The 21522-nt window shown below is 50.8% G+C and overlaps 1 protein-coding gene and 1 long non-coding RNA gene across 6 annotated transcripts in view; one reads left to right on the top strand and one right to left on the bottom strand.

Annotated features, from left to right (window-relative positions):
* Positions 1–1338: 1338 nt before the first annotated feature.
* The window catches only part of Cd6 (CD6 molecule), a 38576-nt gene continuing 18392 nt past the window's right edge, over positions 1339–21522 (bottom strand). The window contains exons 2-13 of one of the 5 annotated variants that reach the window (XM_021225850.2): positions 12629–12697; positions 11364–11714; positions 10543–10854; positions 9830–10132; positions 8420–8482; positions 6633–6773; positions 6220–6315; positions 4878–4994; positions 3444–3515; positions 2983–3237; positions 2664–2765; positions 1339–2289 (exon numbers count right to left, since the gene is read on the bottom strand). In XM_021225850.2, coding sequence (XP_021081509.1) covers positions 2222–2289; positions 2664–2765; positions 2983–3237; positions 3444–3515; positions 4878–4994; positions 6220–6315; positions 6633–6773; positions 8420–8482; positions 9830–10132; positions 10543–10854; positions 11364–11714; positions 12629–12697 — 1949 coding nt within the window. In that variant the 3' untranslated portion in view covers positions 1339–2221. Of the gene's footprint in view, positions 2290–2663; positions 2769–2982; positions 3238–3443; positions 3516–4877; positions 4995–6219; positions 6316–6632; positions 6774–8419; positions 8483–9829; positions 10133–10542; positions 10855–11363; positions 11715–12628; positions 12698–21522 lie in introns of all 5 variants that reach the window. The other 4 variants (XM_013112052.3, XM_021225858.2, XM_021225856.2 and 1 more) reach the window with 4 other exon arrangements.
* LOC121140909 lies at positions 11425–14234 on the top strand. Its single transcript, XR_005877858.1, has 2 exons — positions 11425–11544; positions 14063–14234. It is a non-coding gene; the product is annotated as an uncharacterized LOC121140909 (long non-coding RNA).

The following is a 21522-nucleotide window of genomic DNA, read 5'->3' as shown; positions in this document are numbered from 1 at the left end:
AGACCATCCTTTCCTGGAGTCCCTTATCAGGATGATAAAACCACACCCACCTAGCAAATGCTGCTCACCTTCATTATTTGTCAAGTTTGCCATCACCATCTACAACCCAGACCGTGAAGTCCTCAAGGGTGAGGGCCAGGTTCCATTCCTCTCTGTCCACCCAGGGCCCACAGGGCCTGATTTTCTGTACATGTTGAAACATCTAGCAGAGGACCAGAGAGGGTTAGCAGCTGACCTGAGGGAGGCGGCACAGGATTTACGGATGGCATGACACCGGGAGTAGAACCCAGACTGTGGAGCAAAAAGCTTTCCCAGTAGTTCAGGCCAGGAGAGCGTCCCACCCCGCAGCTGCGGCTTCTCCCCTAGAAATCCCCCTCAGTGGTCGGGAGACTTCTCTGGGAGGTACCTCAATACAGGCGACCACATCCTGGGACGGTTGCCCAGGGAGCGCCTGTGGCTGGTATGGCAGGAACAGGAACGAAAAGTGGGCCCATCAATCACCCTAGCCCCCAGAGGGAGGCTGGACCCACAGTCCGCAGGCGGCATTGAGCAATGCTTCAGCAAGGCTAAAGTCACAGTAGCCAAGCAGCATGGACCACAACATCTATTCTGCATGGGGAGGCCACTGGGCTGCTGGAGGTGGGGTGCAGACAGCCAGGGGACAGGAACAGCCGGCTCCTCTGGCAGAGCCAGCCTGGCCCATGCACGGGCCTGGGAACAGCAGGGCAGCTCCCGCCTGCCTTCCATCCTTTGCATGGAGCAGACCCGGCTCTCCTTTCCCTGCATTTGCCAGTATACAGGCCACAGTGGATGGCAGCCCTGACATTTCTGCCCAAATGGATCAAAGCTGCCTCCTCTTTGCCCAGCTAGCTTGGAGCCCCGGCACAGTGCATTCAAACTGGTCTCCTACCAACAGTGTCAGGGGAAGGTGACTGCTCTTGGGCCACCTCTCCTTTGAGAGTATTTTATGGAGTGCTGGAGCACCAGGCTTACCTCCTAAGGTGGCTCAAGTCCTCAACCAACTACAGGATACCCGTCTCTCATCCCTCAGGGAACAACCTTAAGGTGTGTGTCCAGATATCCCTCATGACTGAACCTGGGTGGCCGGAGGCAAAGAGTACTTTGTGCATGGTGTCACCTTCTTCCTTAATTCTTACTGGAGCCTCCAGAAGCCAATGAAAGGACTTGAGCTCCTCTGCCCTTGAGGAAGTGTCTGCTGCCACACACACACACACACACACACACACACACGCACACGCAGACACATGCACACACATGCACACACATGCACACACAGCACTGAGCACTGAGTTTAAGGAATTGTCACAACACACCTCGTTTTCACTCAGCAATCATTTAATCTCAGGAACTCAGGAACTCAGGGCACGCCACAATAGCTTGTCTGGAACCCTCCAGTTTTCTGAGGCTGTGGGAAGGTTTTCTTTAAAGTCCGGGGTGCAATAGCTACTTTCACCCAAAGCACTCTTGTCAGTCCAAGGGGATCTGTGGGGACTCAGAGCTTCTGGCGGCCTCTAACCCTTCAGGTAGACCCCTTCACTCTTGCCCCAACTGAGCTGCCTGTCCCTTGACTCTGTGGCTGGCCAGGGACCCTCTATAAGCCCCAAGGAGCACAGAATAATGTTTAGTTGTCCAGGGATAGAGATAGAGGTCCAGCCAGTGCCTGTGGTGGGCTCAGAGACCTCTGGTTGGCAGGACTGGCTTCAGCCTTAAGTGAGTGTTTGTCTTGGTTACTCTCAGCTGACAGTGCCCAGGAAGGCCATGTCCCATGCTCAGTGAGTGTTTCTCTGATTGCATTCAGACAGTACTGACTTCCCAAGTGATAATGGCAGCCCCTGACCCAGGACCTATTTTGCAGCAGTGGGTGAGCTGCTCAGTCCCTCCGTAGCTTCTCGAGACATAGGATCAGAGTACCTGACATGGCAGAGTGAGCTGAGGCCTCAGAGTTCCCTAGCATGGCCCTGCCGGAAGTGCCACTGCAAGAAGTGGTCAGACCCTGCTTGCTCGCCCCAGGACTCAGTGCTCACACGGTTGGTCACTCCTTCTGCTCCAGGCTCCTGCAGGTCCATGGATGGGTGGAGGCTGAGGGTCTGGGAGGATGCCCTTCTACACTCAGCTGGGGGGCCTCAGCCTGTTGGAAGTTGATGGGTGGTAGAGCAGGAGAGTTCAGGGAGGGGCCACCCATAAGCCTTAGGCACCCAGGCTAGGCTGCTCCAATGTCATCATAGTCCTCCTCTTCATCAGTGGAGTCTGGTTGGGGGTCAGGGGATCCTGTGGGGCCAGAAGGATCAGGTCGGCAGGAGGCACAGTCACTATCCCTGCCACCGTGCTGTGAGACAGTGAGCAGTCCACCCCCTACCTCAGCGCGGGTGTCACCATCTGAAACCATCTTATGCTGCTGTTTACTGCTGCCTCCAGCCAACCTCGTCTAATCCAGAGCTGAGGTCCAGGCTGGTGCATGGAGGATGAGTACATACCAGCAGCCTTACCACTACCGACACTTCCCCTACATGGCCAACCGGCAGCTTCTGCTTGAATGCCTCCGTTGATAGTGAGCTCACTTCCTCTGACAGAAACCTCTGAATATTTCTTCGTCTTGTTCACATCCCCCAGCCCCACCCCCACCCAGCCTCTGTCCCAGCTACCTGGACATTCAAACTGCTCCACTGGAGGGTGTAGGGGTGGTGCCTGGAGGTTCTGGTACCACTCTCCAGATGAGGTGCTGGAACTGTCACCGTCTGCTGTCCCTGCTAAAGACCCGAGACAGTTACTCTCTGCCAGGAGCCAGCCTGAGGAATCAGGAGACCTAAGTCTGGAGCTAGGCAAATGAGGAAAGGAAGGCCCAGAGAGAGGAGGACACTTGTCCAAGGTCACACAGTCAGCTAGGTGCTCAAAGTTTAGGCTCTATGCCTCCTCTGGGTAGGTTGGACATAGGACTGGGAGCTTGGGAGGACACACAACTACCTGAAAACATTGCCTGAGAGCCAGCCAGTTCCAAGTTGGGGGGTTGCTCTCCGGGGGGGCTCCTCTCGGAAGAAAACACCTGAGAGTTCCATGGGGGTGGCTTGCTGCTGGGACTGTTGCAGTAACCCTCCCCGGAGGAGGTGCTGGACCCACTGTTGCTCCTCATGTGGTACTGAGAGCCCAGAGAGGGGACACCCGCCACACAGGGCCTGGGGTCAGCAGCTGGGATGTGTGAAACATGCAATTCTTCAAGACCTGGGCCAGGAAAAGAGAAAGAAGGAAGCAAGATGGGCTTTAAATTAGACTTCCAACAGAACTTACTGCTTATTGGAATGTTTAGGCCAGAGACACCAGTTGAGAGACGTTTCTTCTAGTGTCCTAAGGTGAGTTGAGCTACTGAGTTTGGAGGCAAGGTTGGCACCCTGCTTATCTTCTCCAAGACCCATTCACTGTGGACTCACCTTCCTCCAAGGGTGGCATCCGAAACCTGTTCTGCTGGGCCTCCTCCTCTGTGACCCGATGCCTCTGGGAATCTGCAGGAAACAGGGTAGGTGGAGATACAGCCTCCGTCTCCTGCCCAAAGCCTGGAGGAGGACAACCCTGACTGGGACAGGGCTCCATTTAATCTAGGGTGTCTCAGGTCTGTCGTGGACTAGTGTGGAGACAGGAGGCTCCTGGCTAGAAACCTGGTCTCCCCCATCCCTGCCCTGTGCCATAGATGCTCCTCATAAGGATATTACCAACTCTGGGCTTGCCTGCATGCCCTGGCTGTTCCTCATAAGGATGTTACCAAATCCCTCGTGCCCTGGCTGGTCCAGAAATGGACTTGTATCTGCCCTGGGAGGCACTTCCTGGGGTGGAAGAGAATCTACATGGCCCAGAATCATTGTGCCCTGCTCAGCTTTAAGCTCGGGATGCAGCTTAAGAATGTGGGCCAACTCTCTGAAGCCTAGCAATGACTTTGAGTTCCAACATCATAGCATTTGGAACACAACATCACACCCTACACACCGGGGCTCAGATGTCCCACTACCAAACATCACCCATGGATCCTCCTCTGGGATCCCCCCAGAGCCCCCAAGTCGGCAGGGCAGTTGGGATAGCTGCCACTGCCCAGTGCCCACCTTCCCCTGCATAACCCTCAGCTACCTTGGTGGAGGCTTCCTGCTCTGCCCCTCTTATAGCTAGCAGGCTTGTGCTCTGAGTGGGGGGATGGGAGTAAAGGATGCCCTTGCTGTCCTGCTGTGTGGCTATGACAATGATGCCTCCTGCACCATGTAGATAAAAGCAAAACCCTAGGGACTTCACAGCAGCATCAAAGGGATCGGGGGCTCCCCCAGCTTTCAGGACTCTGATATTTGGATGGTTTCTGTCACACGAGAGTAAATCTGGTACTAACTTGATTGTACAGTAGGTATAAGTGGGGCTCAAGGATTTTTTGACATGCTCCAAATAGATCCACAGAGGTGTGGGCCCCTCTGCAAGTGCTGTCTTCCCTGGTCCTGTCCTCAGCAGGCGGTGGGTGAGCTAGACAAGCTGCCTAGGGTGTGAGCTGGTTATGGCAGTGGAGGGGCTGGGCAGGCCAGAGTAAGGCATGGTTTGGGGGTGATGGGCGTGTAAGAATTTGCCTGAATTGTGTCTCACCTGAACCCTCAGGGTTTGCACAGTCTCAGCATCCTTAGATGCATGTGCAGGGCCTGGGGATGTTGCTAAGGTGATACCCAGCCAGAGATAGCGCAGGAGACACTCCTGTGCACAGACAGAGCTCCAGGGCCACAGGGCACTTTGAAAGCTTCAGTACAGGGGAGCAACAAGAAAGTTCTGTGAAAGCCCTGTGGCCATTAGCAGGTGCCCTCCTGCAGGTCCCAAGCCCCTGGAGCCAGCCCAGCACTCACTGTAGAAGGTGGTCAGGGCCACAGGCGGCTGGGAGCTGAAGTCATAATGTTCATAGTCGGAGTCGGAACTGGAGTCCGAGACCTCAGCGACCTGGGGCTGGATGAACAGCATGGGAGCTGGGGAGAGAACAGAGGATGGGGGCAGGGCCCAGCCTCGAGGTGGGCAGAACACTTAAGGGGAGAGGTTGAGAGTCCAGTAGCAGGGACAGGGGACAGAGTAGCAGGTGACCCATTTTTTTTTCACAAGGCAATGAGATTAAACTCAAACTCTTTGGAGGTAAATCATGTCCTAAAGGATGTGTGACTGGTGTGTGTGTGTGTGTGTGTGTGTGTGTGTGTGTGTGTGTGTAGCCAGCCACAAGAGATAGACGCTTCATTTTTATTTGTTTGTTTTAGATAAGGGCCTCAGTATGTATCCCTGTCTGGCCTGAACCTCTCTATGTCAATAGGGCTAGCCTTGAACTCATAGATAGCTGCCTGCCTCTGCTTCTGGAGACGTAGGATTAAAGACACGTGCCACTGGCCACCACACCCTGCACCACATTTTGACAGGTTCTCTTACTAAGACCCGGAGCTTGCTGAATAGTTTAGACTGGCTGGCCAGCAAGCCCCAGGGGTCTGCCTGTCTCAGCCCCTGCAGCACTGAGATTGCAGCCCCGACCACCATGCTCAACTTTTTGTATGGATACTGGGGTCTGAATTTAGGTCTTCATGTTTGCAAGGCAAGCACTTTAACCAACTGAGCTGTCTCCCATTCTTTTTTTTTTTTTTTAACTCAGAGAATATGGAAAAAATTAAGTTCCAAAAGAATTTTTCTTTCTTTTTTAAAGATAAGGTCTCATGTAAGCCATGTTACCCTCAAACTCAATATATAGCCAGGATGGCCCTGAACTGCTCATCCTCTGGCCTCTACCTCCATGTGCTGGCGTTACGGGAGTGCATCATCATGGCTAGGTTGTGTGATGCTGGGGATGAACCCAACCCATGTAGCCATGTTCTGGGAGGATGGTGGTAGGCTCTGTGGGACATCTGGTTGGGAAGCATCTTGACATCACAAATTACTAGCTATTGAGCAGAGCTAACAATTCCTCTGAGAACCAACACCCCAAATGCTTCTCTTGTATTTGCTCAGAACTCAAAAGCACAGGGTTGGTGGAAGGACGAACCAAAAAGTCATTTGTCTGCTAAGCCAGAGAGACTGAACTGCTCGAGGCAACACAGCCTGTGTATAGTCTGGTCCAAGCTCCTCTCCTGTCGGTGCCACTTTGACTCCAGCATCGGTGACCCTCCAGAGTCTACCTTCCCATCCTCCCACTGCGTGTCCCCACGGGTGACATCCTACCTTCTTTGGGAATGGTGATGGGGACAGCATGATAGTTATTGACTCCTGCTTGGATGGCAGAGGGCAGGTGCTGGTGGTTCTCTGAAACAGGGAGGGCTAAGGGAAGGGAGACAGACAGCCTATGCATCGATTTTACTTTTGTCTCCCAGACTTTCAGGTTCCAGGTTCAAGGACACATCTCCTTCTCTCCACACCCGACACAAACACTGAGTCTGCTTCTCCTGAGAAACCTCTACTAGTGGGCTCCACTACTGGGCATGCTGGGAAAATCCTCCCCACCATTGAGGTTTCCCCAGGCCTGCACTGTGTGGTCCTCGCACAACCACCCCCTCTGGGGCTCTTCCATACCTCACGTACTGGGGGACGCCTATGCATCAACTGCAGTTTCCTATCTGTGGGTATGTCACACCTACCGTATTGTCCTTTAGCTTTCAAGAGCAGAACTGCTATGAAGATGAGGGAGACAAGAAGGAGACTTCCCAGGACAATACAGGAAATGAAGAGCGCCAACTCTCGAGACTCCCTGTCCTTCACACTCGATGGCACAGAAGATTCTGGAAACAAGAACCCCAATTCAGGCAGGAAAAGGAAGGGATGTGGGTTCGTTGTTGCCTTTCCACCTTGACGAAGGATCCCCCCTTTCATTTTCACCATTTTCTCCCTTCCTTCTTCTATTCAAACGTTTCCACGGCTTTTAAGCTCCTCATATATGGTAAGTGCTCTGTGAGTGCATATTAAATGAGCAATTGACTAAATGCATTTAGTGCCTGAAATTTTCCTCTGGCTCCCTCCCCCCTGCCCTGCTGGCCTTCAGCACTTAGTCTTTGTTCAGTAGACAATCAATTAGTACTATTGTGTGTCAGGCATTATATTCTAGGGTTGCAACATGTGACACTATCACAGTCTTGGAGGTTCCACCAAGTGCAGAGGTACAAGTTGGGAAACATGCTTTGGCTGTGTCTGTGTCCTCAGAGTAAACACAACACTGGCCAGTCCTCATGTTCCCCCCTCTCCTTTCTGGCTGCTGACAGGATGGTTTGGGCTAGGAAGGGAAAGTAGATTTGGTACCCAGAAGCAGTATGAGGGAAAGGCGAGATGTGGGGGCTCTGGGTTATAAATCCTAGGGAAAGGTTGACAAAGGACCCCCACCTGGCTCCAAGAGGCCTAGTCTCCCTTTGCATTTTGGAGTCGGTGTGACTGTCCACCCTGACTTCGAGAGGGGACAAGGGACTTGCAAATCCTGCCAGCCTCATTCCATAGCCTGGGCAGCTCCTAGCATCTCACTCCTGTCTCTGCTCTTTATACACAGCCAGGACCTCTGGCAGGACTCTAGTCCTTCAGTCTCTCCTCCAGGTCCCCATCTTGAGTGTCTGAGGCAGGATGCAAGTGATGCAGGCAGTGGGGAAGGGAACCCAGCCAGTGCTGGACTTCCATGTGGCTCTTACGCACAGACCCATTCTAAGTGTTAGAAGTCGATTTCACGAAATAACTTCACAGCAGATCCCTAGAAAGAAGTCTTGATCGCCACCCCAAACTCAAGGAACCTGAGGGTCGGAGATGTGATGCTACAGAGCTATCAAACACAACATGGACATGAGCCCCAGGAGCCAGCCCCGGTGTTGGCCAAGCTACAGAGCTAGTGGTCAGACCTGGCACAGGTCTGGAAAGAGCTGAAGTTTCAAGTGCTGGCCAGCAGGGCTCCTGCAACCCTGACTCTGAACCTCAGCTTGTGCCTCAGGTTTTAGAGAGGCTTCCCTCAGTTGATTTGGGGTGGGGGTCAGAAAAGCCTGGGAGATAATGCAGGAGGGAGCTAGATCACGTGCCCTAAACCTTGCACACTCACTGGTCCTCTTGGTACTCCACCACCTAGCCAGGCCAGGAATGCTGTACCCAAATGACTCCAAAGGACTTAGGACCTCTCTGGATCACAAGGAGGGAGAGGGAGGGAGAGAGAGAGAGAGAGAGAGAGAGAGAGAGAGAGAGAGAGAGAGAGAGAGAGAGAGAGAGAGAGAGAGAGTTGCTCACATAGGTGCTATATGGCTGTAGTCCTGTACAGCAGGATGCCCCCGAGAGATGAGTTTATTGATGGGATTGGCAGCTCTGGAAACAAGCCACCAGATATCCCCAGGCAGACACCCATGAGTGTATGATCACAGATGCATACGCAGGCACCTGCATCGCTGGGAGAAGCCACACTCACCTATGGCGCCCGGCACTTGAGAAGGCACTGCAGAAGTGGACAGGTTGTGATGTCTTCGGGAGCCTGTCAGAAAGTACCACCCATTTCCTTGGTGAGTTTCCTGAGCACATGCTGTGTGCCAAGCCTTGTTCTAGAAACTGTACAAGACAGACAAGCACCCTGGAACCATGTGGGCATAAGGGTATAGAAACCGAGCTCCTAGCAGTGAGAGAATCCCTGCGGAGCTGGCTGGGAAGATGCTTCAGTTAGAATGTGGACGGATAGGACTTTCCTTCTCCCTGTGTAAGCTGCTGCAGACGCTGAATCCTTTCCCCACTCAACTTCAGTTTGCTCTTCGGGACCTCAGGAGAAAGAGAGCTATGTCCTCATGAAAACCAACACAAGGGATCTGCTTCCTAACTTGTGCAGCTCACACAGCCCGGTAGCCATAGCAACCCAGTCTCCAGCTACCTGGAGGAGCATCCTTTATTCTGAACCCACAGAAGTTGAGGAACTGCCCCAGTCCTCCTGGCTGCTAAACAGCAAAGCTGGAACTTAAAGTCAGAACTCTGAACCCCACAGGGAGGCTAACACTGTGTTCCTGCAGCTGGGGACCTCACTTTCATACTATAATGCCTCTGTAATTGGAATAGTGGCCTCACTGTGTGGGACAGCATGTCGAGGATTTGAACAATATTTATTTGTAGTGTATTTCACCACACCAGCCACACCAGGACTTTTGGTGTTTCTTTCCTCTCCCTCATTTCCTCTCTTCCTCCCTCCCGTCCCTCCTTGCGGTGCTGAGGTTTGAATCCAGGTTTGAATCCAGGCATCATGCACACTAGGTAAGTGGTAGTCGAGTGGTCTAACCACTGAGCTACACCTCCTGCTTATGTTTATTTGCCGTTATGGTCCCTAAGACACCAACGCTGTGACTTGCCACTGTGGTCTTAGAGTTGGTGAAGTGCAGTAGAAGTCACCTCCTACAGTGGGTGTAAGACTGAACTGAGTTAAGCTACCTAGAGCTTGGCGTGGCGGTACGTGGCATGTGACTATAGCTCCAGACGCCGTGGCACATGTCATTACCATTCGTGTTTCCTAAGCTGACTTTTCCAAAATCATCACCTTTGGGATAGCAAACTGGCTTCACCTACCCAATCGTTCCAGTCAACAGGGACCAATTACTTAGCACATGATAATGACCTTCTTGATAAATACTTAATGCATGAATTTGGGTCTGAGTTGAGCATCTTGCAGGAACAAAAACCAAAAACCATTCTGATCCATTAGCAATGTCTGCCTGAGCATGGTATGCATAATGATTTTTCTTGGGCCAGTCCCTGCCAGTTGCTAAGCCATCTGTAAGCAGAGACAAAGGCAAATTTTGTGGACCAAATCTAGTGGTGGAGGGGCTAGGGAAGGAAGGAATACCTGAGCAGATGACTCTGGCTGCCAGCGACTGGCTGCACAAGTTAGAGTTGTTGAACCGCCAGGAACACTTGCTGAGGGCGAGTTCGTCTCCCTCACAGGAGTAGTACATTCTACCCGCTAGAGAGTGTGGCAGCCCCCTGGGCCGATCCACCTCTGACCCGCAGCCCAAGGACCGACAGAGCACTTTGGCCTCAGACGTGTACCACACGCTGTCGCACACGGTGCTCCAGACCCCTTGGTAGTGCACCTCCACCTGCCCTTCGCAGGAGTCAACGCCTCCGGTCAGGCGCCAGGACTGGTGCTCTGCAAGAAAGCGATAGAGTCAGGCTAGAATGTTCTGAGCCCAGACCCCTGCCGACTTAGAACCCCAGTGCAGAGATGGGCCCACACAGACCCATGTGTTTTTCCTCTGCACCTGTAACCCCTCTGCCCACCCCACCTGCTCTGGCCAGCCCTCTGGTGGGACTCTACATCCTGGCTGCTCCAAGTGGACAGGCAGAAGCAGCTGCGTCTGGGGCTTGCCACTGACCGCTTTACTAATGCCATTGCTGTGGATATAAACAAGTAGCACAGGCGGGACCAGAACCCCTGGTTTCTAATAGCTCAACAGTGATGGGGTGGGGAGTTAAATAGGACACTCCCTGCCTTAGTCCCGCTCCTACTAAGGCTGTCCCATTCCAAATATGTCACCTCCTTCAGGCTCACTGACTGACCTGAGCACACCACTCCTGCGTCCTCCTTGTGACCACAGTACCGGTCTCCAGGCAGCCCGGTACAGTCCCACAGATACGTCTCGGTCCCGGAGCAGTTCACTTGATCTCGGTGGATGGGTCCTTGGCCTGGGGTGAAGTGCAAGCCTGCCAGCGCCTGCACTGCCCAGCCACACCTCAGTTGCTTACACACCACGTGCGCGTCCTCCAGGTCCCACGTGTCATCGCACACTGTTCCCCATTCGCCATGTTCCAGCATCTCCACGCGGCCAGCGCAGCGGCTGCCACCATCCACTAATCGCACGGCCTGGTTCTCTGTGATTGGGAGGGTTTTGGATGTTGGGGGTGGGGCAGGAAGAGTGGAGGCGAGTGTCTGCAACCTGGAGGGAGGATTGGGAGCCCCTGCATAACTGAGAACCCAGTGGGCGTGGTTTAGAGATAATGTGGGAGGGGAAGGACAGGAGGCGGGACTAGAGACCAGGTAGGCAAGCCCTTGAACTTTGGTCTCAGACACCAAACCTCAGAGCAAAGGCAGCCTGGGAACATGGCAAATTTATCTACTTGGAGGAAATAAACACAGATTGGGTTAGGAGGGGGGACCAAAGGGGACCAAGTGGATGCTCTGGAGATCTATCTGGGCTAGTCTGCAGGCCACATCTGAGGCGATGCGCAGATCTGGAAATGACACATTGAGTGAGCCATCAATGTGGAACCACCTGAGTCTGCACGACTTGGGAGGCTGGTGGTAGAAGTCTGGAGACCAAAGTTTGGCTGCAGTGGTTGAAGCCTGAGGTGTGGGGTAGGGAGGGGGTAGGCACACATACCTGCACAGGTGACCCACACCAGCCTCCTGTCGCTGATGTACTCATGGTTCTCCATCTTGCAGAACTTCCAATGGGCTCCGCTGCATCGCACGGTTGGTGCCCGCGCCCATGTCGTATTCCCAGCGCTGCTGGTGTTCCCAGAGGTGGCCCTGGGTGGCAACTCCGAGGTGGGTGGCATCAGGTAGGTAGCCTTCTCCAAAGCGCCACAGCCCAGCGCTTCGCACACAGCCTCGGTGGTGAGTCTGTCCTGGTGTACCACGTGCGCAGGCTCCCAGGATGCCCCCAGTAGAACCTCCACGGACCCGCTGCAGCGACTGCTCCCGTTCACCAGACGGACCCCCAGCTGCTCCTCTGGAAGGGTCAAATTTGAGTTGAGACCTCATCAGATCTTTGTTCCCCTAGATGGGGGTGAGGCGGACAGCCTGGGGATCCACTTGCTCCCTGTTTCATGGCCCTGGGCAACACCCCTCGGCACTAGGCCTCAGGCCTTCCTGCCGGTAGGATGCAGCTGGGCAGCCTTATGGAAAGAGAGGAGCGCTTCAAGGCCTGACCCTAGTATTCAAATTAGAGAAAAGGTGAGGCTCAGGAACCAATCTGGAGATTTAGGGTAGGTTAGATCTAGTGTGAGAATCAGGGGATGGACCCCACAATCTCCTCTCTGGTCCCCTGTCTCCAGTGGCACCCTTTTGTTACAGAAAAACAAAAAACAAACAAAAACAGGATTTGGGCTCAGGGGCCTTGTTGGACCAAGAGTCCCTTCCCTGGTCTCTGGGATGCACTGAAGGTACTATCCTAGAGGACACGACAGTGACAAGACCTGCTGCTGCAGTGGGTAGGTGACCTTCCTATAGGACCCTTCCTTAGATCCCAGGGAGCTTCCTATAGGAGCGGTCTGTCTGTTTCTGCTCCCCAGACTGCACCCCACTGCTCGCTCACAGCTCTGCACAGAGTAGGGTCTCAATAAACACATGCAGAGAAAACGGAAGACGGGCTGACAGTGCTCATCACCCCACCACACACCCTGGCTTGCTCTGCACAGATCCCTCAAGTGGCTTGTGGTATACATGAGACTCTCAAATACAGGCGTTCTCAGACCGCAAGGAGAGCCTAATGGGACCTTGGTCCCCAGGCCAGAAGGAAGAGATGGTCTCTGGAGTCAGAGGGCTTCTTTGGTACCAGAAAGTCCACTGTCCTTTCTTAGCTCAGACACAGTCTCCTGGATCTCAGAAAGTTGGCTGCAGGGCCTGGGGAAATGGTTGGCTTACCTGGGTCCAAGGGCACATTTGTGGTGCTGCCATTTCTGCGCTGGTCAGAGGGGGATGAAGATGGGAGGCCTGAAATGAACCAGCAACCAGGGTGGGTAAGGGAACTCTAGCCTGGGGGCCGCAGAGACGCCCTAATGAAAGGAGCCTCAGCCTCGGGTCCCTTTTCTCCCTTCAGGCTGAGAAAACTCTCACTGGGTGGGAACCACTGAGCAACAAAGTGCTTTCAGAAAGATACACTGACTTCCCCTAAGGATGTTCCAGGGCTTTGCATATCTTAATCTGTTTACTCTCAACAGCATGGTGCTGTTAGCAATCTCATTTTACAGATCAGAAAGGGAAATGCCAGTGGTAAAAATCCATTGCTGGTGTCAGATAGGGTACTTTTGTCCCTTCAGCGCCACTGCTGTCCGCTCGGTCCCAAGAGGCTAACCTCAGCATCTGCCTAGGTTTGGGGTTCTGTTGGATCCAGGCTATGGGGAGCTACAAAGAGCTGAGGGGGGGGAGAGAGCAGACATGGTGCTTGTTCCGTTGGTCCCCTCCCTGTGACGTCCCTCCAGCAGGCTGCACCTTATCTGGATGCCATTGCTTCTCTCAAAGTATAAACCTCTCAACTGTCTCTCTCTGGGTCTCCCTACTCACTCTCTTGTCTAGGGCTCAGGGAAGTCCTGGGGGCAGCAAACACCCTTTGAGACTCACTCATACCTAGCTAGGCCCCTGCATCAGCCTGACAGAAAGTCATCAGGTCTTTAATTGCCAGTCTTCACCAGCTCCCTCCTTTGCATCCCAGCCTGACCTATGAGGGGAAATGACTCAGAATTCAAAGCACAAACTCCACAGAGCAAGAATTCAGATGTGCATGAGTGAAGACTGTAGAATTTTGCAGAATTCTGGTTCCCACAGCAACGAGCCCAGAGCTCCAGTGTGGCTTATAATATTTCTGCACATGCAGGTGGAAGGAAAGGAAGGGAGGGTAGGCATGGTGGCTGGAGGCTGTGTGGGAGCATGTTTGTGTGTGTGTGTGTGTGTGTGTGTGTGTGTGTGTGTGCGTGTGAGAGAGAGAGAATGGAAGGGAAGAAGGGAGGGAGGGCGGGAGGGAGGGAGGGAGGGAGGGAGAAACCATGTTTGGGGCAGGCTGGGTTTCATCTCTCTCTTAGTGTGGACAACTGCTGTCTTGTGCATAAAGGTGCATGTTATTTCTCCTAGACCAGAAAGACAGGGAGCACAGATCCCAGGTGGGTCCTCCAGGGTGCTCAACACAGTGCTCTTTGATTGACTGACTGAACAGAAGTACAAACTGGAAACTGCCTGCTTCCAGGAAAACTGTCACTAGTTTATTGAAATTGGCTGCACTTGAATGCTGTGGGCTTTGTGTTATTCCATCCTTGGTTGCAAGAAAAGACCTGGCTCTTTGTGATCTTGACTTTCTTGCCGTAGGAACTAGAGGAGATGCTACCTCAAGCCTGCCTTCCACCATGGCCTCTGTTCACAGAGACCCCAGGGCATGACAAAGGGTTCCTCCTTGTTACCAACGCTTGGCCTGGCTCCACGGATCCCGTTTCAAATTGGGTCACTTTTTCTTTTCTGCAGTAAAACTTATGAAAGGAAACTTTTGCCTTTTTCCGTGAATTTACTTTGTACAATTAAGAAGTCTGGACCTGGGGCTAGAGAGATGGCTCAGTGGTTAAGAGTCCAGAAGACTCATTCAATTCCCAACACCCATGTGGCAGCTAACACAGACACACGTGCAGGCAAAACACCAATGCCATACACATATATATGGACCTAAAAAGATGCAATGCTGAATAGAAGAGAGAGCTCAGCAGGTAAAGGACTTTCTGTCAAGTCGGCCCTCAGGATTCATGTGGTGGAAGGAGAGAACCAAGTTTGCTTGACTCTGACCTCACTCTCATGCCGCGGCATGAACACACACAAACAAATGGGTACAATCTTTTTCTTTGGTTTTTCGTGACAGGGTTTCTCCATGTATCTTTGGAGACTGTCCTGGAACTAGCTCTTGTAGAACAGGCTAGTCTTGAACTCAAAGAGATCTGCCTGCCTCTGCCTCCCAAGTGCTGGGATTAAAGGCGTGCGCCACCACCGTCTGGTGGGTATAATTTTTTGAAAGGAAAACAACGTTCAGTGCTTTTTTTTTATGGAACTGTGCAAAGCTAACAATGGAGTGGAAATGCCTGCCCATGGAAGAACTGCTTGTAAAATCTGGTCTGCTCATAGTTTGGTATCATTTGTAGCCCTTTAAAAGAAAGAGAATTAGAATAGTGGCACATGCTCTTAATCCAAAGCACCCTGGAGGGGAGGCAGGTGGATTTCTATTTGAGGCCAGCCTGGTCGCCTCGCACATTCTGGGGGCAGGAAAGGAGAAGAAGGAAGGAAAGAGAAACAGAGCCATGTTGATCGGAGGGATTTTCATGCTTTATTAAGTGGGGAAAAAAGACACAGAGAAGAAACAATGAAGGGAAAAGTTTTGTTCAACAGCTGTACTTTAGTTTAATAAGGTAGTCATGTGTGTAAAAGGTGTGCATATGAGTGAGAAAACACTGAAACACAAAGAAGCAGCCTTCACACTGCTCACATGAATGGTATCACAAAGGTAATAAGAATAAGGAAAACGCTGAGGCTGGGGGTGTGGCTCAGTTAGTCTTCTGCACTACATATCTGGCACAGTGACATGTGTGTATAACCCCAGCCCTTGGGAGGTGGTGGCAAGAGGATCAGAAGTTTAAGGTCATCCTTGGCTACTAAATGATTCACTGTTGTATGCTGAGTTTACTGGCCACCTTAAATGGTCCTTCGTTTCCCCAAACATGACCTTGAACTGTGCTTTGCAGGCTAGGAAGCAATGGACCAAGAAGGGGAAGAGATGAAGAGGAGAAAATGGGAGTGCAACCCCAGGCAGCAACAAGGCTGCTTTTGCAGTCCCAAGCAGATGCCCAGGTGGGACAGGCAGAGCTGCTGTGAAGGCTCCAGGGGAAGGTGCTACCAATGGGAAGGATAAAAGGACAAAGGAAGCCAGGAGCAGCACAAGTCCATGACCCCAGCACCCAGTGGGGCTGAGAAGGGAAGACAGAATTCCAAGTCAGCCCAGTCTATGTAGCAAGGCCCTGTCTCCAAAAGTAACAAAATCAAACCAAAGCTGCAGAGGAACCCAGGAGTGGTACGTGTCTGTATTCCCAGAGCCTCAGAGGTGGAGGCAGGGGGATTAGAAGTTCAGTTGTCCTTGGCTACATAGTGAGACTCAGTCTCAGAACAACAAACCCCACAGAGGAGTCTGAGGAACTAGGACTCTGATTTACCCTGTGTCATTGAGGACCATGGGCTCCTGTGGTGGTGTTGGAGGGGCAGTGGTGAGGAGCCTGGACACTAAAAGCTGAGACTCCATAGGCCATCCCAGCATTGGAACAAGTTCGGTAAGTAGAATGTGTCGGTTAGGTGCCACCTACAGTCCAGGGTGCCCATGGCCACTAGGCTCGACCTGAGATGCCCAGAAAAGCATAGGAACACGATAAAGGTGAAAACATAGTGGACGAAGGCTTTTGTGTGGGGGAGAAGGCAGGGGGAGGGTGGGAAGGGATGGCTTGGAAATAAGGAGATTGAATCTACAGAAAACCTCGTAGGAAGTGTGGCATGTGTCACTGCTGGCGACACAGTTAGAAACACTGGAAAGTGTTTCCAAGTTCATACAACAGCAGCAGCAGCAGCAGCAGAAGCCGCACCCATGCTTCTGGGCTTGTAGCCTGCAGATGTGGCCTTGAGGGCTGGGGTGAAGCTCAGAGCCAGAGCCAGAGCGCTACCTTGCCTGAGTTGTGCAAGGGCTGAGGGAAAGGGAAGAGAGGGGAAGAGAACAGAGGGGAAGAGAACTTCCGGATGTGCCTAGCCATGGAGATCAGAGTCCATACCTGAACTAGTGGTTGGAGAGTCCTTGCTGCAGCTGAGACTCTATGTAACTGAGACAGGACATCAACTCTCTCTGAGCTTTAAGTGGCCCTTTTCCAAACTGGAAATAAGTCTCACCATATTACAGGCTTATGGTAAGGATAAGTCAGTATGATAGTCATCCAGGGCCTGTAGGGGGCCAGAGAGTTACAGATAAAAGTTTCTTGCCGTCTTGGTTCCCATAGTACTAAAACAAAAGCAAACACCCATTCTCCCCAAAACTGAACATAGCTGTGTTCTCTGGGAGCCACTGGGGAACTGGCTAAGAAAACACGGCACATCCAAAATATTTGTCATAAATTATGTATGGAGGATTTTGATGGCTGGGTGAAGGGTTACAATAGAACGGCATGTGGCTGAAGATCAGTTTGCAATTCAGTGAGATTTCTGTACTTCACTCCCACCCTTGTTTGCCCCTGGCCAGGTTCTTCCAGAGACCCTGAGGGGTTCAAATCCATTCCCCTGTCATGCCCTCTCACGGCAGTCTGGGGTATTTCTTTGTGGACAAAACCACGAGGGTGACATAGTTATTTTGGCCATGAGTGACAATGGCATCTGTCCCTGTGAAGGCTAATGTTGACCAGATAATGAAGCATCTAGAAAATTAGTTAATTGGATAAAGGCACTTGCTTCAGAGCCTGACAACCTGAGTTTGGTACCTGGGGCCCACATGACAGGAGAGGATAGACTTCTGCAAGTTTTCCTCTGATCTGATCACCCGAACCACACCCACACAAAATACATAAAAATGTAATTAAAAATGACAAATAAGCAAGAAAACAAAGCACACCTCTCAAGAGGATTCACTAAGGGACAGGCTCTACCATGAATGTGGATGACATCATCCCATAGGCTGTGAAAGAAGAGCAAGCTAATAAGAGTAACTGTGCACTCTGTCTGTCTATCACCTATCTATCCATCCATCATCTATCTATCATCTGTCCATCTGCCCATCCACCCATCCATCATCTTCATCTATCCATCCATCTGTCTATCTGTCATCCATCCATTCATCATCCATCTATAATCTATCCATCCATCTATCATCTATCTGTCTATCTATCTGTCATCTATCTATCGTCCATCTATCATCCATTCATCCATCCATATCTCTCTATCTCCCTTTCCCATCCCTCCCTCTCTCCTCCTTCTTCCTCCCTCTTTCCCTCTCCCCTCCATATCTCTCTCTCTCACTGCTCCCTGGCAACCATTGCTCTCAGGTGTGTGTGTGTGTGTGTGTGTGTGTGTGTGTGTAAATGACTCTGCTCTGCTGTGTGCTCCCTGCAGTGATGGATTGACACCTCTGAAACTATAAGCCCAAATCAATCTCTTTTTCCCTTAATTCATTTCAGATGTATCTGCCACAGCAACAGGAAGCCTGGCCAACACAGCTCTAACATATTTTAAGCAACACATGGGCAGCATCCGTATCTGTTTTGCTGGCCATGTGCACCGGGCACAGAGCCTCACTCAAAAGTAGTGCTAAAAGGATAGAAATAGATGGAGCTCAATCTTTGCCAGTGAGGAAGATCATCAGAAAAAGAAAACACATTCTCCTATGGTGGGTTTTTCTGTTTTCTTCCTGCTTTGTGTTCTTCTAAAATGTCCATATATTCTACATCAAAATAAAAACTAGCTCACCTACTCACTCACAAATCTTCTAATAAATGAGTTTTAGTGCTGGCTATCTGAGCATTCTGCTCACACAACCCTGCAGAGAAAGCTAGAACAAACCATATGGCCAGGTTAGCCAACGCCAACTCCCTCCTGGGGAACAAACGAACAGCTTTTATGTTTGCAAGATCTGGACATGTTCCCTGAAGATGTCAGCATTCTCGGGGGGGGGGCACAGTGGAGGGATCACCAAGCTCAGCACTGGCAGAAAAGGATCCTGTTTGGTTCTTGTTATTAACTTGCTGTATGACTTTAGGCGAGTCCTTTGCTTTGTCTGGCTCTGTTTTCTCACTGGTAGAATGAGTAGGTGGCCATTTTAATCTCTTCTACACCTTACATTCTTTGATAATTAGATTAGAATCTAAAACAAGAGAGAGCAACTATTGAACACTTACTATGTGTTCTATAGATGTAGCTGTTATTCTGCTGTTTTATGTGGATGATGGACTAGAGAACTCCCAAGAGCTCTCTTGAATGTGTCCCCTTATCAGTCTTATGTCACCATCAAATAAATAGACACAGCAAGGTGCGCAAATGGTCTGGGGACACCCATCTGGTCAGTAATAAGGACAAGATTTCAACCTGGACATGCTAGCTCTTGAAGCCCTGCTAAATCCCCAAGAACAGCGTCTTTAAAGCCTGGCACACCACTTCAGAGACTGGGCCACTGTCACTGTGTGTGGAGCTCTCACAGCCTAAAGGCTTCCAAGAACATAGATCTGGGAAGACTAGAGACTGTCCTGTCCAGCTTGTGGGCAGGGGGCAAGGAGCATGGAGGGGAGCTGCATGTGCTGTGGCCTTATGACAGAGGGCACACAGAGCACCTGGAATGTGGTTTGTACAACTGAGGAATGGGAAGCTGCATTTCACTTAATTTCATGCTCTATTTAATTTTAAGTTCAACTCAACCATTGGAGAGCTTCTCAAAAGGACAAGTTATTGTCATCATCATCACTGTCTGGTGGGAGCTCATGCCGCAGTGCATGACGGAGGTCAGAGGACAACGTTGTGTAGCTGATTCTCTCCTTCTATTTGTCTGTGAATTCTGGGAATCTAATCCATGTTGCCAGGATTGCTCAGCAATTGTCATTACCTTCTGAGCCTGGAGAGCTTTTGTAAAATGCTTGGAACAACTTGGGTGTACCAATTTCTTTTTTCAATTGGAAATTTATGAAATCTAAATACAGATCATCTCCTTCCCTCTCCCCCCATATCTCTCTCTCTCCTTCCCTCCCTCCTTGTCTTTCTTCTTTTTTTAGTATATGTGCTGCTGAGGCGAGCACTCTTTTCTTCTGTTTGAGATAGGATTTTGTCACACAGCTGGCTCTTCTGGCATTGCTTTGTAGCCCATACTCACGCTCAAACTCCCAGACATTTTATTGTCTCTGCCTTCTTAGTGCTGGCACTACAGGTACGTGTTACCACAACCAGTGCAGATGGCTTATTTCTAAAAATTAACGTTCAAATTTAGATGTGCTTTAAACATGAAGTCCATGCTGTATTTTAATGACTTAATGAGGGAAAGAGAGTATAAAAGAGATTCAGTAATAATTATTTTGATATGTTGAAATGAAAATATTTTAGATAATAAAACGTTGTTAAATTAACTTTTATCTGTTTGATCAAGGTAGCATCATTAGTTTGAGGTTTCAGTATGAGTCAACTTTACTTCACAAGCCTTACATTTTCCATTTACCCATGCTACCTAGGAAAGAGTTGGGGATGCAAAGAAGTCTCTGTGTACTTGATTGACAGAGAGACGTGAGTGTCAAAGACTCAAGAGCTTCCAACTCCAAAGAACTTCAGTCTGTCAGGTCAAAGAAATCCAGCTTTGCATGTGTACGTGAGTGTGCGTGTGTGTGGTACATGAACACATGTATGGTGTATGCACACACCTGATTGTGCAGAGGCAAATGGTGGGTATTGATGTTCCATTCTTTCATTCACTCTCACCCTTATTTTCCTGAGACAGGGTCTGTCACTGGAGCTTGGTCAATGACCAATAAGCCTGGAAATCCCCAACTTCCCCTGACTGCCACAATGCTAGTGTTTCAGGTGTGAGGCCATGCCTGGCTTTTTACATGGCTCCTGGGGATTGAACTCGGGTCTTCATGCTTAAGCAACAATCTGACCTAACAATGCAGCTTTTAAAAGTACTGTTGTCACCGTATCCCACAGCAGAAGATGCTCACCTACTTGGCTCTTTCTTGCCTTCCTGAATTCTATTTTTCTCCTTTCCTTCTTGCCAGTGAGTTCAGGGAGATGAAAAGGGCAGTTCAGAATCTCTACTGTAGGGTCTTCACAGTCCAATAGGGTTTGGGTGTCCCCTGCCCCAATGGGAGACAGTGAGAATATCTGAACCCAGTTCTTCTTAATGCTGAGAGAGCTGGGGCCAGTGTGAAGAAGACAAGAGGAAATGGAATGATCTAGAAAGTAGAAGCAGCACAATTCCAGAGCAACAGTTCTTCCCTGCCATGGCCTCTGCTCTCAAGACATTCTTTTTCTTGATTTAGAAGAGGAACCTTGGAGACAGCCAAACGGTGATTTAGACCATCACTGCTAATCACCAGCTGCCTGATCTGGCAAAGTCAGTGAGCCCAGCTAGCTGTAACCTGGTAGTAGGCACGATACGCAATGCACAAGGGATTGCTCTGGAGGGTGACGTCTGGAAAATGTTGAAGACTTGGCACATGTCAGCCACAGCTGCTACTCTTCACCCTGGGACTCTGACCTTGCTTCTTTAATTCAGCTCCAGGTGGATTGAGAGTGCAGAGGACCTTTAATTACATATTCTGTCCTTGGCACCATGGTGATTTTGAAGCCTCTCAGATTTTGTCTTCGCACAGGAACAACCCTACTCTCCTCAAGATCCCATGCTCTCCTCCTCCCTCTCCATCTTTCTCCTTAACCATATTAGAGCTGCTGCTCCTTCACAATTTAGCTGCTGGTTTCTCTGACTCTGCAAACGTAGGATCCTCTGTTCCAGAAGAGGAGATGTGGGCTCTGGTTGCCATGGTAACAAGAGCTTTTCTATGTGAAAAGACTCCCTTCTTGGCCTCCAGGCCTGCTCAGCTTGCACCTTCTTTGCGGCTACCAGACTACAAGATGAGACACCACTTCACAGAAAAGAAAGAGCACTCGAAATAAAATTCCCAAGGAGCAGGAGGGAGGCTTTGCTTCCAAGAGAGCCCAGCAGCCAGGAACACTGGCTTTTCTTTTGCCTTTACCTTTGATCTCCCACTAAGGATTCAGACTAAAGTAGAAGAGGA

The sequence above is a fragment of the Mesocricetus auratus genome, unplaced genomic scaffold, assembly GCF_017639785.1.
Source record: "Mesocricetus auratus isolate SY011 unplaced genomic scaffold, BCM_Maur_2.0 Super-Scaffold_4256, whole genome shotgun sequence".
Lineage (NCBI taxonomy): Eukaryota > Metazoa > Chordata > Mammalia > Rodentia > Cricetidae > Mesocricetus > Mesocricetus auratus.
The sequence above is the reverse complement of the archived record's forward strand: the minus strand, read 5'-3'. Positions and strand labels throughout refer to the sequence as shown.